This window comes from Haemaphysalis longicornis, unplaced genomic scaffold (assembly GCF_048455015.1).
Source record: "Haemaphysalis longicornis isolate Haplotype H1 unplaced genomic scaffold, Haemaphysalis longicornis Haplotype H1 scaffold_2, whole genome shotgun sequence".
In the NCBI taxonomy this organism is placed as follows: Eukaryota; Metazoa; Arthropoda; class Arachnida; order Ixodida; family Ixodidae; genus Haemaphysalis; species Haemaphysalis longicornis.
The window spans coordinates 241,326,329-241,344,252 of NW_027526295.1; the positions used below are offsets into that span (position 1 = coordinate 241,326,329).

Here is a 17,924-nt window from a genome sequence, read left to right on the forward strand (position 1 = left end):
CAGGCGACGGCGGAGTGATTTTTGTTCTACAGGGGATGTAGTATTTCATTTTGCAAAATTCAAGCATCTATGAATTTTTTTATAAAGGAACACCGCAAATATTACTTATGCATTGACTATCTGCTTTATATTTGTGTAATGTCTTGTTTTTGTTCGACTATGTTGACAAGTGCCAACATTAAAACCGGACTAAGACGTTTACATTTGGCCGTCAGTATATAAGACTATTGCGCGGATTTTGTTCCACTTTGGCCATCAAAGACAGACAGATCATGGGCGTCCGGAAGGGGGGGCAACTGCCCCCCCTTGGAAATTCGGATATTTTTATGCACTACAAAAAAGCTGCACAGCTTGGTTGGCCCATAATAAAATAACTTTGCCCTGAAGGACAGAAGAAAGGAGAGAACGACACCGACGTTCTCTGCTTTGTCCCGTCCTTTAGCGCAGTGTTTTTTTTTAAAATTATGTACGTGAACCAACTAGCACAACAATCCACGCTACACAAATGATTAGCACACTCAGGTCCTGCGTATCCGTATGGAACGCCCTTCAGGACTGCTGTCAACATTGCACTTTAGACACTGACTAACATTGCCGGTCATGTGACGGCAGTGAAACAGGCTACCTGGGCTATTGAAGGTAGCGAACAATTCTGAAAGGTTTGACGTTTTTTCTTTTTTTTTCTTCAAAACTCTAGATTTATGCAGCCTTACCGCAAGAACTTCAGTTTTCGGACAAAGTTGCAGCTATATCTAGCAAAAAATCTTCATCGCTACACCTAGTAGGGAGAGCAGCGTAACATTCTCCCATGCCATCCCATCACCTTGTACACCCTTTCCTTCGAAATTGCGAAATGTCCGCACAACCCAAGCCCAGAAACAAAACCTATAAATCAGCCCCTCAAAACGCTTGTGCATGTACTGCATTGAAAGTCAGGGAGGCCAGTAGTATCTTTATTGTGAGAGTCATTTCAACAGACTTCATCACACATGTCATCTCGCAATTTGGCCAGAAAAACCCGAGGCGCCTGCAGCTGCTATTCAAGGAAGATTGACGGAGTGCAGTTCTATGTATGTGAATGTATTGTGCTGTGTGCTGGTGATCATTTGGCGTGAGTCGAGAACCCTCACGCAGCGAGACTGGCCACTCTTTACAAAGTGACAGTAACTCTTCGCATTTTCTTTATTAACTTTATTTCTTTGTTCGGTAATAAAATCCAATGTATATCCTCCAAGTCTGGTTCTAATTCGCTGTTTTTGCTTTGTGTAACTACAAATAGCGCCTTTTTGGTGCTATCCAACCGTACCCCCCCCCCTCCTTCCCGCTAATGGATGCCCCCCCTTGCAAAAAGTTCTGCGGACGCCCTTGAGACAGATAGATAGACAGACATACAGACAGACCAAAATTTCTAGTTTGAAGTAGCCCAAGAAAGACTATGGGCTTTAAATAAAAATAAAAATAAAGTTGTCCTAAGGCCTCCATGTTTTGATACAAGATGGCTTATATTGCCCTTAAATAAAGCCTTCCGAGCAATGCAGTTGTGTTTACAGGTGAAGCCGACCTAAAAAAATCGGCGTAAGCTTGGTTTTTGAAAGCTGGCTTTCCCGCAGTGTGTGCTTCGCACTGAAGCATGGCTATGTATTGAGGGAGTATGATTACAGCCCCACTTTATTCGCTCCACCGCCGCCGTCTCTCCCGAATTGCGTATATTCCTCGCTGCACGCTACGCCACTCTCCCCTCTGACACTGCACACTGCTGTGCGCTCTTCGGCGTCCACCTGTGCGGCGGACTAGAGCATGCGCCCTGATTAGCGTAGCCGCGAAATAATAAAACGTCATTGTTTCATAACACCATCGTGTGTGTCCTTAGTGACGTAGAGATCGCGCCACTGTCCTTATAATTCAGCACAGCACATCCCCAATACAGCTGAATCCCACCAGAGCGACAGCTTCGCTGGGCTTCCCTCTTCACAGAGTGGAAGAGGTCTGATTTTAAATTACACCATCTTCCCGCGAGGGGAACCGTGGGGTAGATGCGACGCATCGGGGGTTGCCGTTGCGTTATTCAAATCATCGGACGATGTCATCGGAGCGCCCGCGGCGGAATGACTTAGCGGAGCGGCGCACTTACTGCGTTTATATGCAGCGGAATGAGAGAGAGCAGCGCATAGCAGCGAATGCGCATGTGTTAATCGAGCGCAAGCTGCGCGCTAACGCACAGCTGGCACGGCGACGGGAGCGAGCTGACCGCGCTGACGCACAGATGGCGCTGCGGTGAGAGCGGCGGAGCGCACAGCTGTCGCGCCGAGGATGCGGACTACGCCGCGACAACAACGCGGGACAAGGCGAGTTAAAGAGATGCGTCGCATCTAAAAAGGCACCGTCTTGCTGTTGTTTGTGCGTATTTAGTACGAAGGGGGCCACTCACCACGAGCGCGATGACGGAGCGCGGGATGGAGTCCCAGCGAATGCAGCCAATGAAGTACTTCTCGAGCCGCTTGAAGCGTCGGTAGGCCGCCTTCACTCGCGCCATATTGCGTGTCAGGGCCTGCGACGTCAAGCACAAGGTCTTCCGCACACTCTGGGCCGTGCCTAATATACACGCCTGCTAGTAGGGTATCCCAAGTGCCGGGCGAGCTACTTAAAGGCGCAAGGAATTTCTCCTGGTAGCAGCGTACACATGGCCTCGATGAGCTACCCAGTGCCGGTAAAACCACTGACACGGCGAACTGCATTCCGTGCCCCGATGTTCAATAGCCTCGTAGTTATGGCCCGGCTGAAAGAGCTGAATGGACGGGAGGCGCGTTTTGAGGGGGGTACTCTATAGCGATTACGCGGGAATAGGGCTGAAACATGCTAACATTTCCTGCAGGGGTCCTTCCCGCGAGCGTCTTAGCACGTAACGTCTGCTTTCAGAGAAAGTCCGCTTATTATTATACGTATGTCGCGAAAAGCAGTACGGGATCAAGAAGATGAGGATCACAGTGGGTTCGTGGAGATCCAAAGGGGGTGGGCGTGCGAGTTAAGGTGAACACTCCTCGAGATGGTAAGAGTGGGAAGGTCGCGGTTTGCTCCTCCGTTCCTTCGGAAAAACATCCTGATCAGTGCAGTACGTATGTTTTTTTTTTTCTGCACGGTAGATTTTCGCATGGTACGGATGGCTCCTGGTTTTGTACATTTATTGTCGGTGCCGAAGCCTGACTGAAGTAGCGTGTGGCGACGGCCGACGTGCGACCAGGCGCGCAGCCATGACAGTTGTGTGTGGCGTGGCTGCGCACTGAACCACGAGCGACGGATGATGAAGCAGCGCACTAAGTGATGGTGATGCCGTTAACATATGAAACGTTACGAACAAGGCGCGTCAGCATACAGACACCAAGGTTGGTTCGAGAGAAGACAAAGTATAACTGCCTTTGTCCGCCCTGCTTAAAGGGCCAGCAGACAAAACACAAGTTTGGTTCATTCGAAAGATGGCCTCGTTAGAATCAATGACACCACTTTTGAGGCACGCTTCGCTCAAATAAGCTATATAATAGCCGGGCGACTCACTAGCTTATTTCCCGCAACACAACCTATGGTTTTATATGTGCTCTGGGATTGGCTAAGGCCGGCAAAAGCAAACGCAAATTAGCCAGGGCTTATAGGCTTGCCGAACGAGCTACATGCGCTTACATTTACGGCACATTCTTTTTATAGCAGTAAGAGTGGAGGGTGAACAGTGGACGTTACGAAAGTACACGTAAACATAGCAGTACCGATGCATACTGCGGCAGGTACTGCGCGCACTATGCTTTACACCACTGCGGCACTTTGGGGTTGTCTCAGACGACACTTGCCGATTGGCGTAAGCGACGGTGTCTTACGTGACCATATTTGTCGAGCGAATCGTTTTAGGAAACGATTATTTTCTACTTTAACAAAAACAAGCCAGGTACAAATACGGTCAAAAACAAAACAAAGGCAGAAAACGGCCCGCCGCGGTATGGTGGCGCCATCTAGGTTGACCAATGGTAAACAAGGCTCCGACACAGCTTGAAGACCTGTTCGTGTGATGTCCTAGCAGACGTCATGAAAACACGATTGACGGGAGAATCAAAATTTTAACTTAAATAGCATCGTTTGCTTCCGGACAAGCGCTGGTGGCACTATAAAACACGAAATATTTTGGATAAAACAAACCTGCATTCTGTCTGCTTGGCCCCTTAAAGTCCCAGGTACTGCAGCGGTGGTCCCAGTTCATAGACGTGTTCTTGCAAACATTAGAATGCTGTTCAAAGGGAGCTAGACCACGAACACTTCTTCTTATTTGCTCTAAAACGATGCTACAAAGGAGAATATTGTAAACCTTTGTGTGGCGCGCTCCACCAAACACTCGCTGCCGGTTTCCTGTTTTCCTGTACTACTATGAGCTGTGTTTGGATACAGTGATGCAAAACGATGGGCTTTTACCAAAACCTAACCTAAAGCATACCTACCTACCCACCCACCCACCCACCCGATTAGCCTAATTAGGCATCACTAACGGGCCCAAAGCGCACTCTTCCGTCTGCGTATACTTACGGCCCTCGTAAGTTCCCTATCGTTCAAAGCCTGTGGGCCGGGATCCTTTTTCTTCAAGCACTTTACGGCAGCCTTCAGCTGAAAGAGACAGGCAACACGTGACTTGACTGCTCTTAAGTCTAAATGTTAAAACCGAAGCAGCGTTCACAACAACTACGGTGGCACTGCCTACATTCCACATTCTTCTCTCATGAATAAAAGAGACATTTCCCGGCCAAACGTATCGTGGAACGCGATATGGGCATGGCTTTATTTAAAATCTTTATGCTTTGGAGCAGCTGGGTTGTTTTATGGCACAAGTAAGTACGTGCTTAACAAAGTCACTCCACCGCAGCTCAATACCGCTCCTGCTGTCGTTCTCACTGCGTTTACAAGGCTCGGCTGACACGTACACACACAGAAAAAAGAAAAGGAACTCCGGTGACACCCAAGTACTCGGAGTTGAGAATGTAAAAGAATTTATGTCCAGTTGGCGCACAGGTATGCCGGTATTGTGGGCACCACTGTGCGCTACGCACAGCCCCTGGCCCATGGTGACTGCGGCGCTGCTGGGTGCGTGCGGCGCCGCACGGTGCGCCAAAGGACACCGTGCGAGGCTCGGCTTGGCGCGTACTCACGCCGCTGAGGGCTGTTACAATTCAGCGCACCGCTACCCTGTGCGTAGACAATACAAGTTTAGTGCAGTGCGGTGAAGTATTTCTACTGTGCAGCAAAGCCCGCCCTCCTCAAACAAGTTACGACAAGCCGGAGCGTGTCTGCCGCGCGGGCCGTCGTTGGCGGCAGTTCACGCCCGCGGCAGTTGCAAAATTCAGAACAAAGTGGTTCTAGCGGCGTCGTGTTGAGACCTTACTTTGCGAACAGACTGCACTCGCTGAGATCTCACTCGCTGATACTCAATTCGCGCCAACTATCACGAGAGCGGGAAAGGGTGTTCTTGTATGTGTCTACATTGTTCGGGCCATGTGCTAAGCACTGGAAGAGCTGTTTGTCCGTTGGCACTTTTGTGTGTAAATTCCACCCTTTCGGTGGCTCGTATCAATCAGCCGGCAATGGGGGATGAGTTGAGAGCGTAGCTCTGCCCTTGACTGCTATGCTGCTCCTCTATCGTCACTGTTCACCTCTCGCCATGCAGTACAGCAGTTAGCCCTGGGCTCCTTGTCGTCAACGCCAAGGCAGCTCTCCTGTTCGCCTCTCGTTCACCACGCTACCACTACTTGACGGAGGCGACGGAGGTCGGTAGGGAGCGCCTTCGCCAATGTGACAGGGTCCAAGTGAACGCCACGCTCCTTTTCATTGTGCAGCGTTCGCACGTTAGACACGTTAGGCTGTTCGCAGCCGATGCATACCCACGTTCACAGGCACTTAACGCTTCGCAGCCAATGGGGTCTTCAGACCGGTGCATACAGCAACCAGTGGGAGGTTCATAAGACGCGTATTATTTAGACTGGGACATGTAGAAGCCGCGTGTTAGCGTGCTCGATGAAACCATACCCCACAGCACACTTTCGCCGTCGCCAAACAATATCAAATATATGTTTTGAATTTTCAAACGCACAAAAATTAAGCGATTCTTTCGAATACTAAATCATTATTCTTAGTGGGTATGCACCATACTTAAAACGACTTTATGCGATGCTACAATATGTGCGTTAATCCGCACAAGATGAGAAATAAAGCGGGCCACGTACGGTATTATATATGAGGTACAATTCAAGCAGGATAAATCCCCCAGTGTCCTTCTCGAGGTTCTGATCCTTCAGAGCGAACCACAGCTTCTTCCCCGTCTCCACCTACAAGGAAAGCGAGGAAGAGGGATTGAGTGAGGAAAGGAGGGCAGGCATGCAGGGCTCGCACCGCCCCAGTTTCGCAGTAGCCACTTGTCTATACTAGAACAGCTGGGGTTGGGTTTCGATGTTCTGTAAATCGTTTCGGCGCGGGAGGATCAATTTTCCGACAGAAGTTTATGCCTGCCGCTCAAGTGCTTCGTTGCACTGTCAAACGACGAAGTCCGCGCTCTGGCTTCGCAACCTTGCGAGTTAGTCTCTGGTGGGGAGCCAAGTTGCTTCCCCGGTTACTTCTGATGTCAGAGGCCCTAAAAGATCACGGATTTCCGCAATAGCGCCGCGGCCCAATGGCACAACTTGTGTACGGACCAATCGGTTACCCACTTTTTTTATCTTCGTTAGTTCTTGCTTTGCACATTAAAGTTACCTGATTATTCAATTAATTACCTCTCTACGTCTTAGCGTCGGGAAACACCACCACGCTGCGAAGTGGCTAACCTAACGTAACTTTAACGACGTACCCCACAATACCGGGGACATTTGTTTTACAAATGGTTCCGATTTTGAATTGCCGTCTACGTAAACTTGCAAGGAGTTAATCCCGGAAGCGATTCTTGGGGAAGTAAGTATTCATAATTTTGTGTTGATCTGTAAAGCCTTTTCTGCTAACCCATTGGGGTAGAATTCCCCGAAGATGCCAGTTTCGCAACGCGGTTTGGACATTTGAAGGTACTGACTGGAAGCTGCACAGGACTTCTAGTCAGATTTCTCAGATTTCTCACCGATATCAGCGGGAAGGCCACGGCTCCGATGATATCCTTGTTTTTCATGTCGGAGACCACGGTCACTTGCAGCACAGCGTGGATATCCTTCACCCTCCTAAGTTGCGGAGAGATAGGGAAGGAAGACCGGGGTGAGGCATGCACAAGCCACCGTTCATCAACGGATACTGCTGCCTGTGCAACGTTGGTATAGCGTGCATTCCTTTCACCACACTAGAGCACCCACTTGAAGGTGAAGCTGAACAGCCGCTGCCCCGCCACATCGTCAACAAGTATAACACGCGAAGTACGTAGCCCGTGGTCGGAGCGATGTATTGGTGCAATGTCCGCGCCGGCACAACGTTCTGCAAAACGCAACACTCGACTACAAAGTTCTTTAAAATTGGGAGAATGAGGCAGACCGCTCCTACTACGGTTAAAAGTGTATACGGTTAAAGGCATTTTTAAAAGTACGGTAAAAGTGTTGGGTTAAAAGTATATTTGTTTAAAAGAATAACAGAACAAAATGTGCTAAATTCCAGGTACAGCGACCACCTCGCCGCAATCCATTCGTCGTAACAGATCAGGCGTGGAGTGGGGAGCTGTTCCGTCAGCTAGGCTTGGAACCTTGGGTTGAAAAAGAGATGAGGGGTCATGCATAGGCAAAGCCATGCACAATGCAGGAAAATGAAAGCGTCTTCGCAGAAGGGGCAATCGTCGAGGTAAGGGGCCGAGGTGGAGGAAGGGCACAGTTTGTGGAGCTGGAAAAAAAATTCGTTTGCAGTTGTCGCCCCAGCGTGGCCTGGTGTCGCGTGAAAGACAGGGGGACTCGCCAACAGCATTTTCGGGCGTCCGGAAGATCTGCTTTCGGGCCAACGCATGAGCGCGTTCATTTCCCCCGGTATGTCAGGTTCAGGGGTCCAGACTATCGAGACATTGCTAACCGAACTGGTCACGCTTTAAAACGTGGATCCCAGTTGTGGGGCTAGATTCTTCCCCTCCCGTGACTCCGGAAAGATGGTTGCGAATGCGTGATGGCAGTGACTGTTCGTGCTGAGAACAAAATTTCTCCAAGATCATCTTGGCCTTGCTCTCCCGCGACCGACTTGTGACGGGGTGAATGCAAGCTTTCGGAGGAATTGCTGGCATGTTGACGTTAGCGTGAGTCACACCTACGGACTGATGTGATGTCCTTCTACGTGTTTGGTCACGGTGTTATCGATGCCGGGGGAGAAAAGCTCAAGGTCGGACATGCAAGGTGCATGTAAAGAGATTGCACGCACGCCATCTGTCCAGGTTCAAGCACCAAACTTCGCTCTCAAGGATTCGCGAAATCTAGGGCCCGTGATTATGTGCTGTATGCTTAGTGGCGAATGTCTAGGCCCGCGAAATTAAGTACAAAGCTGTGGAACCCCAGTGACTGCTTTCAGCTGCAGACTGGGCCAGCGCTGCAGACAATAGCGGCTCACATGCGGAACATGGTGTTCCAGATGGGACTGACGGTCTTGGGGTTTCCCCGGTTCCACAGCATTTTGGGCCCCAGCTCGACCGCGCAGAAAGCGTCCAGCTTGTCCTCGTCGTATGGCGGGGCGATGGTGCTGGCCCGGTGCACTGGCGAGAAACGAAGAGAAAAGCTTGAGCAAAGAGATATGAGAGCGGCAAGCGCGAGTCCCGACTTTATAGGTCATTTTATTGACCCGTGCAACACACAGATTTTATGTGGGACAAAACAACAAAAACTTTACCGCCCTTTCGTAAAAAACCTGAAAGGAGCGCGAAAGCATTCTTAAATCAAAACTGCTTCAAAAGTGTGTCACAACATTGGGTAAAATTGCGCCCAACCTTTGCTGAAAGTGTGCCCCATCAATCGTCAAATCTTCAATCAAACCGCAAAGGAAGAACGAGCACATACGACGATTTTTCGCGGTCTAAGTAAACGCGTGGTTTTTGAGGTAAAGGCGTACTACTGTGCCCCTTCATGATAGATGCGTGTATCGTCTTATCTGGGACTGTTCGCTTTTCAACGATTTTCAAGTAACCTTTTTGAGAGACTGAAAGCCCGGTTTCGCGCATGCGCCGTGTGTCCAGAGGTCTTATCAGAGCTTTTTGGTCGACCAACCGGTCTATGGGGAAATGCATTAGTTTTACGACAGGACGCCATCGGTCCCACTAAGAAAGCTTTCGCTTTAAAAGGCCCAGGAATGGCCAACCTAGTGCTCTCGCACACCCACTGAAGAAAATTGGTAGCCGTTTTGTAGCTGTTCAGCTGCTCAGATGCAAAACAATTCGCACAACTTTGTAGCTGCCTGTTACTGGTTGTTGGTCATTTCGCTTCAGGAATGCGAAGCTTATAGCCACGGGAAGGGCGCAGCCTGAAACACGAAAGAAGCGATTTGAGGACACGCACAACAGCGACGCCGCGCGGGAAGGCGACCTTAACTGGGCGAACAGCGTGTGTTGTATCGCAATTTGATTTCTTGCCACGTTTGCTTTCATTCATCGAAATATCTTAATCAAGGAAGCTCCAATGAGGAGTTGATTTCATTATGAGGTTTAACGCGCCGACGCTACTCTGACGGTAAGGCGCGCCGTAGTGGAGGGCTCCGGATTAATTTTGAGCACCTGCGAGCATCTTTAACGAGCATCTTTATTTGAGCATCTTTGACGAGCGCCGAAATGTCAAACACACGGGCGTTTTCGCTTTTTGCCTCCATCAGAAAGGCCCGGAATCGAACCCACGTGCTTGGGCTCAGCAGCACAGCATTTTAGCCACTGATCCTCCGCGGCGGGTTCCAATGAGGAGTTCTGGGACGGTACGTGAGCATTCAAGAACATCCATCGCACTTAGGCAGAATCATCCTACGCTCTCCTGCGTGATTCATTTACAGTCGTGAGAGGTTACGTGCGACTTTCGCCTTTATCTTCTGTTTTTGTTGTGCTTTTATCTGTCCTTTTTCGGACGCCGTTGTTAACCGAGACAATGTGTTTGTTTTTTAATGAGTAGTCTTATCATCAATGGACAAAAGCAACGCGGGAAAGCGCACAGTACGAGGACCAAGTCACTGTACAAGGGGATTTACTGCTATACACCGCGCTTTTAGAAAGTCTGCTTCACTACTATACGAGCATGACTTTCTGAGAATAATTTTTTCCAGGAGTAATGTAGAGTCTTGTGCTAAAAAAAATGAAGAGCTTAGGGCCTTGTATTAGGGGCATTGTACGGTAAGTTACGGACGGACACGCGATTTTCTGACGGAAGTAGCTCTTGAATGCCTACGCATGAATACAGAATTTTCAGTGCGGGTGCGCAGGCCTTGTGAACTCCACCGAAGTTGAATTTTATTTATAACTGCACGAGACTCCTTTTTCCATTCTAGTTACAGGCGCTGACATGCCCTGCTTCAAACGTGGGGCGAACGAAAATATTGTCGCGCTTGTCATCATATAGCCTGAGCCCAATTGAAGAGTGACACCTCAACTTTGTGATGTCACTAAAAAGATATGGCGTGATCTCAATTATAATAAACTTACGATCCTTATTATACAGATACATAAATTGGAAATGCGGGCTTGTTTACTGAACACAGAAAAGAGCGCCAGCAGTCAAGAAGGCCAAGGCGGGCAAGGGAAGCAGTTCATTTCTTCGTGCGGAAATACATATTTCGAAATGTTCGAAAGAAAGGTGGGGAGAAAAACATACACCGGCCCTACAAGAACCTTTTGAATACGTGATCGAGGCCATGATACTAACTAGGTGGCTGGGCGGCTGTATCTTCCGCCACTAGAGGAATGGTAGCCAGCGGCGCACCCACAGCCGTGACCTGAGCGTCTGCGACTTGTCAGGAGCTTATGCTACCCGTCTCACGAGGAGTGTCAAAACCGAGCCCCTCGCTACTCACGCAGCTGATCATAATCGAGAGTCGAACGCAGCAAGGAAAACCAGCAGTCATGAACGCCAAGTAGGGCACAGGGAAAGTATATTGTCAGTTTTAAAGCGAACGCTTTTTTAGTGGGTCCGGATTGCGTCCTGTCTAAAAGCTAATGGATTTCCCCATGGACCGGAAGGTTGAGGAAAAAGCTGTGATAAGATCTCCGGACACACTGCGCGTGCGTGAAACGTGGCTTCCATTGTGTCAAAACGGTTACTTGAAAATCGCGAAAAAGGAACGGTTCTAGATAAGACAATACACGAGCATCGAACACGAAGAAGGAGTGCAAGGGTATACCTTAATCTCATAGGCCACGTATCGGTATACATTTGGATCGTTCGTGGATGCGTTTACTTAGTGCGCGAAAAATCGTCGCAGGGTTCATTCTTCGTTCGCGGTTTGGGTATTTGAAGGTTTGAAGATCGTTTAACCGCCCTTTCAGCGAAGGTTGGACGCAATTTTAGCTTTCACGCTTTTATTAATTTCCTTTAGGAAAGGATGGCAAATTTGTTTCTTGTGCGGAAATAGAAACTTCCAAATGTTTGAAACAAAGAAAGCGGAGAGAAACATGCGCCCTGGGTGAGACCAAAACCCGCAATCTTCGGTGATGGGTTTACTGGCGGGGCGTCCTCAAGATGGTGGCAAGGTCTGGCTGTCGCGAAGTCTAATCGAGCTTTGGAGAATTTGCGCCATCTTGCGAAGAAACACAGACCGCCTCTGCGCCGGACACATACTAACTTGGGGAATGATGCTGATGGTAATGCCAGGCGCTTCGATACTGCTGAGAAATTTTGAAAGACCAGCACTTTTACGTGCGATCAGGATCTTCATTTCATATATAAGCTTATGTCAAATACACTGCTTACCTAAAACGAGAACTTCGCCGAGGTCTGGACGATGGTGCGCCATGTTCCACCCTTTCTGCGAGTAGTGAGACCGAGGCAAAATGGGAGGAAAATTCGGATTCCAAGGTCGTACATATGCTAAAACGTGTCCCCAGGCCCTCTTTTCTTATCACGTCAACAAGTTAACGCTAAAAAGTTTGCGGCGCGATAACTTAGCTAATTACTCACGTGCTCATATTGTTTGTATTCGCTACAAAAAGCGCGCAACTCCAGGTAAGAGTTTCGAAACGCAGAAACATCCGTGCCTGTGAATCTCAATAGAGGCAAGCGTGACTGCACGCAATAATAAGCAATGTAGAAGACTATACTGTCGTGTCCACCAGGAACTGGACTATCATTGTTTTATTAAAATCATCTTACTATTACCCCGTACTCTCCAATGCTCTTTCGCAGTTTACCTTCCATAGTCTCTTCCTCAATCTTTACATAACTTTGCAATAAGCTACTCGGCAACTTAAAAGAGAGAGAGAGAGAGAGAGAGAGAGAGAGAGAGAGAGAGAGAGAGAGAGAGAGAGAGAGAGAGAGAGAGAGAGAGAGAGAGAGAGAGAGAGAGAGAGAGAGAGAGAGAGAGAGAGAGAGAGAGAGAGAGATTGAAGGAGGCGGGAGAAAGTGGAGAAAGAGAGAGGAAATCCAGAGCACCAATGAGACGAAGATGGTTCGAAGCAGTCGCGTACGCTTGAAGAGAGAGAGAGGAGGGGGGGGGGGGGAGTGAGGGGTTAGCGGCAACTTTTTAAATTTTTGATAGAGACCAGGGGGGGGGCGGGAGAGGAAACGGACGAGGCAACTAACTTTGCCTATCATCAAATAATGACGACCGATAATTATTTTTGTGCCGCAAGCCATGCACTAACTATACGGAGCTTCGATGAAGGACCAAACCTTTTTGCAAATAGAAAACAAAAGACACTCGGGATGTTTTATAGAATACGGTATCATTCCATGTTTTTATTTTTAATTTGAATGTATTGTTCTCTCTGGTATTCTTTTTCTGTTTTTTTTTTAAAGTGCCGTCATTTAAAGGGACTCTTCCAAAGCTTCCGATAAACGCATTTACTCTTTTCTTTGCGTGTGGAAGCACTACGCAAGCTATAGTTATATCGCCAGAACGGAGCGGCACTGCATGATTTGCTCTTATCAGGAGACACGTTTCCCGTTTGTGTTTCGCTTTTGTAGCTTTATTTTTAAGCAGTCTATCGAACTCGCTCATTGCTGCAGCTGAAGGAAAGCCGGCCAATAGCCGCTACATCGCTGTAATGACGTAATTCGAGCGGTGGAACAACGCCAAGACCGGGAAAGAGAAAAACCTTTCGAGCAAGTTTCCAAGTTATCTGATGTGCTCAGAGTTGTAATTGTTGCCTGAGGTACTTTGCAGCGCCCCTAATATAAGTACTGGACGTGTTGGTTGACTACGTTCTGCAAGAATCTAGGATTTTAAGAAAGCTGAAAAAAAGTGTTGCAGGGTCCCTTCAATGTCCTCTAACTTAAGGAAGTAAATGTTCCCTACTGATGCCCTGCCCGCATTTTTCCATCGCATACAGTTGTGCTTACTATCGCCAGTACCTCCTTGAAGCCTTCTCGGTATTGGAAAGTACACCACAGGGGGAGCGGGAGGGGGGGGGGGGGGGGGGGGCAGCAGAGAATGTAAAATACGCCCGTGGGCACACCAGAGCACATGCATATAAGCTGTCACCAAAGTGAATGCCTTAGCAGCGTCAAACCACGTGAGTAACGTTTTCTTTTGTATACATAACGCATGAACGGAACGACCACGCGCGGAGGCGATTATGCGCGAAGTTCGGGCAAACGGCTTGTTTCAGCGAGACAAGACGGCGTTGTTGCGGAAGGGGTGCACTCACGTAGATGGAGGCGATGTGCCGGCGCATGAGCTCGAGCGTGCGTCGCGAGGGGATGTCGCAGACCTCGGAGCACTCGTCGGAATTCACCTTCTCCAGTGCCATGCGGAACGAGATCTCGCCCGCGTCGTCGTCCAGCTCCTGCTTCACCTCGTACATCTCCCCGTACTCGTACTCGGTGAGGTTCATGTTGAACCTGCGCGCGAGCCATGTTCGGGATCGGCATACTGTCTTCTCAGGTCTCTGTGGCGCCGTGCTCCTCCCATCTCCCACTCTACCCTTTAACGAGAGATGGAGGATCTTGCTGACCAGCCCCGCCCCGGAGGATCAGCTGCTACTGGTCACCAGGGGCCAGGCAGCGAGAGCAGCATATGGATTCCCGTGAACAGGGAATTAACCACCTCCGTCCAGTGTGGAGGTCGCAACGAACTCTCTCCTCCCATCTGACCATAACGATGTCGGAAGAGACCCTAGAGAGTTGCACTACATTTTTGAAAGCGATGATCTTCCTTAGGCTAGGTAAACGCTGAAATTTCTGTCTGTCTGTCCGTCCACCCGTACTATCGTATTTCCACGTGATTTGCACCGAAACAAGTAGTACCGATGTGCTCACTACGAACGGCACGTGGAGGTAGCAATGAAACTCTGCGCTACCGTTGCCCTAGTCAAGCCTTACCCGGTAAAAGTACATATAAATCGTGGACGAACAACTAGATTCGCAAGTAATGCTTCACGCCGATTTTTAAACTACGCTAATCACCGCTCGAGCAATCACTATACTGTTGAATGCGACAAGCATTAGCATTTCTGTGCGTGAAAACCACGTCATAGTGCAGCATGCATCATGGGCTTATGTAGACAGGGATCGATCGCTGCTTCTTCCCAAGTTTCAGGACTTTTCACAGACTCAACATTGAAGATGTTTTGGGCTAAATGCATCTTTCATGCCATTAATCGATCGAAGGAGCAGAGTTATTACGAATTCCGCTCGGCTGGAAAATTGAGAATTACGAACCACTCGAAATTTCTAGGAGAAAGAGATGACGGGAGATAGTTGTCTTCTATGAAACTCGCTGTGTAAGGAGCAAAGTCGCTTAGCTTTCCATGCCAGGTAAATCTATACAGGAGCATGCCGCCAATTCCAAGTAAATGGTTAAGCCATAGTTTCGCTTAACTATGACCGACAAAGTTTAACTCGCACAGTAGAGTAGAAGAAACTTTATAGTTCTAATGTATGGAGGAAGTGACATATGTGTGCGTGCGTGCGCGCGCACGCGTGCGCACGCGTGTGTGTTGATCTCACCTGCCGATGAAGTCTGACGTTGCAGTGGGGTCCTTGTCCATGACCATGACCTGCAGCAGGAAGCTCTTCCCTTTCCCCACAAAAATGTCGAATGGCTCGTTCCACACGGGGTCGTTGGAGTCCTCGATGACCTGCGCGCGAAAGAGAAATGAAGAGACGTCGAGTGCCGCAATTCGGTTCGAGAGCATAGTATACACAGCGCGAGGACAGGTGTAATACGCTATATACCTTCAGTGCGCACACGGCCTTAGCAGATGCCCCGGTACGCTAGCGTACAAGGCGTGGCGGCTAAGCCTAGAAGCGTGCATGACACACGGAAAGCACAGACATACTACTACGGCAGCGAGCGCGGAACCTCTACCGCATCGGATAGAGCAGCAGTCTCACCCTGCTGGTGTACTTCTCATTTCCCAGCTTGAAGACGACGTAGGGGTCGCAGGAGTCCCTGTCGTCCACGGGGTCCAAGTCACGTCCATTCAGCAAGAGGAACCGGACCATGGAGTCCTCTTTGCAGGCGAATAGCTGGGATGGCGCGGCGCTCTTAACCAACGACGTGCTCGCACCATGCTCCGGGTGCTGGGCTTCTTTGGGCGCGTCGGCCGCCAGCTTCCGCTGTGCTTGCTCCTTCTTCAGCACAGGCCGCAGAGGAAATTTCGACGCCATTGGGGGTTGCAATCGACCAGGCGGCGGTTCCTGTAGCGAAAGCGCAGCCGGCTTCCCCGGCGACGTCTTCGGGAGCAGCGGTATCTCGGACAGAGGAAATGGATCCACGTCTCGCTTCACCGGAGATTCCACGCCTCGCAACCAGGCCTGGATGTCGCCAGACTTGTCGACCGCCATGGGGACGTTTCTTTTCCTTTCAAGCAGGGAAAGAAGCTCGACGAGCGTACAGGGTCCGCGAGGCGAATGGGACGGGCAGGTTGAGCTCACGCGCAACTGCCACGCTGTGCTGCTGATGGTGATGATAATGTCTTTACCACTGGCATTCGTCTTTTTTCTTCTTCGGTCCGTTTTCAAGTACGAGATATGACGGCGATGCTAGCAACTAAAACAAATTAAGCATGCTTGTATGGTCGCAACAATTACCTGTGCGACCATATATGGCTTTTTTGGTTTTCGTTTCAGACGCAATGTTTTGTCTCAGCAGAAAGGTGCTCCTGCTCAGAATTTTGCCAGGTGTTCTCCCCATTCTGCATTGAGAAAATAATGGCCATTATTTTTTTAAATATTATGAAGTACAACTGCAAGCCATAGCTCCCTGTTCCTTTAGCCCTGTCATACACGTAGTTTTATAAATGAGTGGTGAAAGACATTTTCGTAATGTGACTCTCAACCATTGCAAATCACACGCTTTACACTCCACGCTAAGCGCTTTCCCAATGCCAAAAATATTAGGGGAGATTTGCTTAGAATCGCGTGAATATAATGCATTGAGCACTATAAAGCTGCATCGGCCGCAGCAGCTGAATTCGCACGGTGACAGTTTCGCAACGTCTCATATCGCTGTTTCCCTGTTGCGGCATGAGTCCCCTAGAGTTCACGCCTTCGCAGGGCCCCTTTGCACTCTGTGGCTTACCGCGGTTTCTCGGTAGGGTTCTCGACGTCCAGCGCAAGTTGGTGGAGAGGGCAGAAGACGCGGCCCGTGCCAATGGACTCCTTGAATGAGGAGGCCATTTTAAAGACTCTTTACTATAAGAAACAATAAATATGTTTAGTCTCTCTCTCTCTCTCTCTCTCTCTCTCTCTCTCTCTCTCTCTCTCTCTCTCTCTCTCTCTCTCTCTCTCTCTCTCTCTCTCTCTCTCTCTCTCTCTCTCTCTCTCTCTCTCTCTCTCTCTCTCTCCAATCTTGAGCACAGGCATGGGTTCTCCCATGTGTTTTCCCATGTGGGTTCTCGGTAGGGTTCTCCCACCATAGACACCGTAGAATGCAGCCTTTACCGCACTTGCAAACGCAAGACTCCGCTCGCGCTGTGATATCAGCTGCCGTAGTACGCGCAGGCAGTGGTATTCGTGGGACTAATGGCGCGTTAGCACTAAACTCAATTTCTCGGTCGGAGTGCGCGTTGAAGAAGGAAATTGACCATGAAACTAGCTCTCAACCGCCATAATTGCCGCCGTCTTTATCGAAACGCGGACAGTCATCATCATTGCCGTCGCCGTCTTTACCGATGCGGGACATATTCCAAGAAACCAAACGTAAGTCACTAGTTACCACCGCAACTCTAGTGGGCAGCATTTGGCGCGGGGGGTTGCAACACGGCTGGTTAACTCGCACTGCTCAGCGACGTTTCGCGGCCAGTTGCGACGTAAATAAAACCCGCTTTTCAAACATTTTACCTCATGGTTTTTTGGGTGATTGAAAAGGGTTAAAGAACCAAGCACATGTAATTCACGAATCAATACGTTTATTTCACTCCATGTCACTTCGAGCTAGCGTAGGCATGACTCCTGGGGAATAATACCATTTAAAAATTTTAACGCCATAACGCGTGTGACTTGCTGGAACACAGCACATCAGGAACAACTTATCGATGAAGACATTATCAACAAAACAAATCTGTTATACACGAGCACTAGAACTAATGCGGTGCGGAAGAAGAACGACATGTGAAGCAGTATATAAAGTAAATCAATCGTTACATGCACCTTAGCAGTGTTAGTTATTGCCTCCTTTTGGGCAGCTTTGCTAGCTTGCGTGTCACTGTTTCAGCTGTCTTTGCAATCGAGACAGCTTCGCGTGCGTAAACGGCGCATTCTGGTTAGATGCCGGGCAGTACACAGAAGATTTCTGCGTTACCAATCCGCCCACATCACACAGTGGCCAAAACT

At 49.2% G+C, this 17,924-nt stretch overlaps 1 protein-coding gene across 1 annotated transcript in view; it reads right to left on the reverse strand.

The window, feature by feature from the left end:
- LOC144168577 (multiple C2 and transmembrane domain-containing protein 1-like) overlaps nucleotides 1-15,935 on the reverse strand; it is a 29,203-nt gene extending 13,268 nt beyond the window's left edge. Inside the window, exons 1-9 of the mRNA XM_077697531.1 lie at nucleotides 15,483-15,935; nucleotides 15,096-15,226; nucleotides 13,792-13,988; nucleotides 11,901-11,951; nucleotides 8,575-8,716; nucleotides 7,127-7,223; nucleotides 6,249-6,350; nucleotides 4,561-4,638; nucleotides 2,429-2,548 (exon numbers count right to left, since the gene is read on the reverse strand). Of these exons, the coding sequence (XP_077553657.1) occupies nucleotides 2,429-2,548; nucleotides 4,561-4,638; nucleotides 6,249-6,350; nucleotides 7,127-7,223; nucleotides 8,575-8,716; nucleotides 11,901-11,951; nucleotides 13,792-13,988; nucleotides 15,096-15,226; nucleotides 15,483-15,935 (1,371 nt within the window). The remainder of the gene's footprint in view (nucleotides 1-2,428; nucleotides 2,549-4,560; nucleotides 4,639-6,248; nucleotides 6,351-7,126; nucleotides 7,224-8,574; nucleotides 8,717-11,900; nucleotides 11,952-13,791; nucleotides 13,989-15,095; nucleotides 15,227-15,482) is intronic.
- Nucleotides 15,936-17,924: the final 1,989 nt, after the last annotated feature.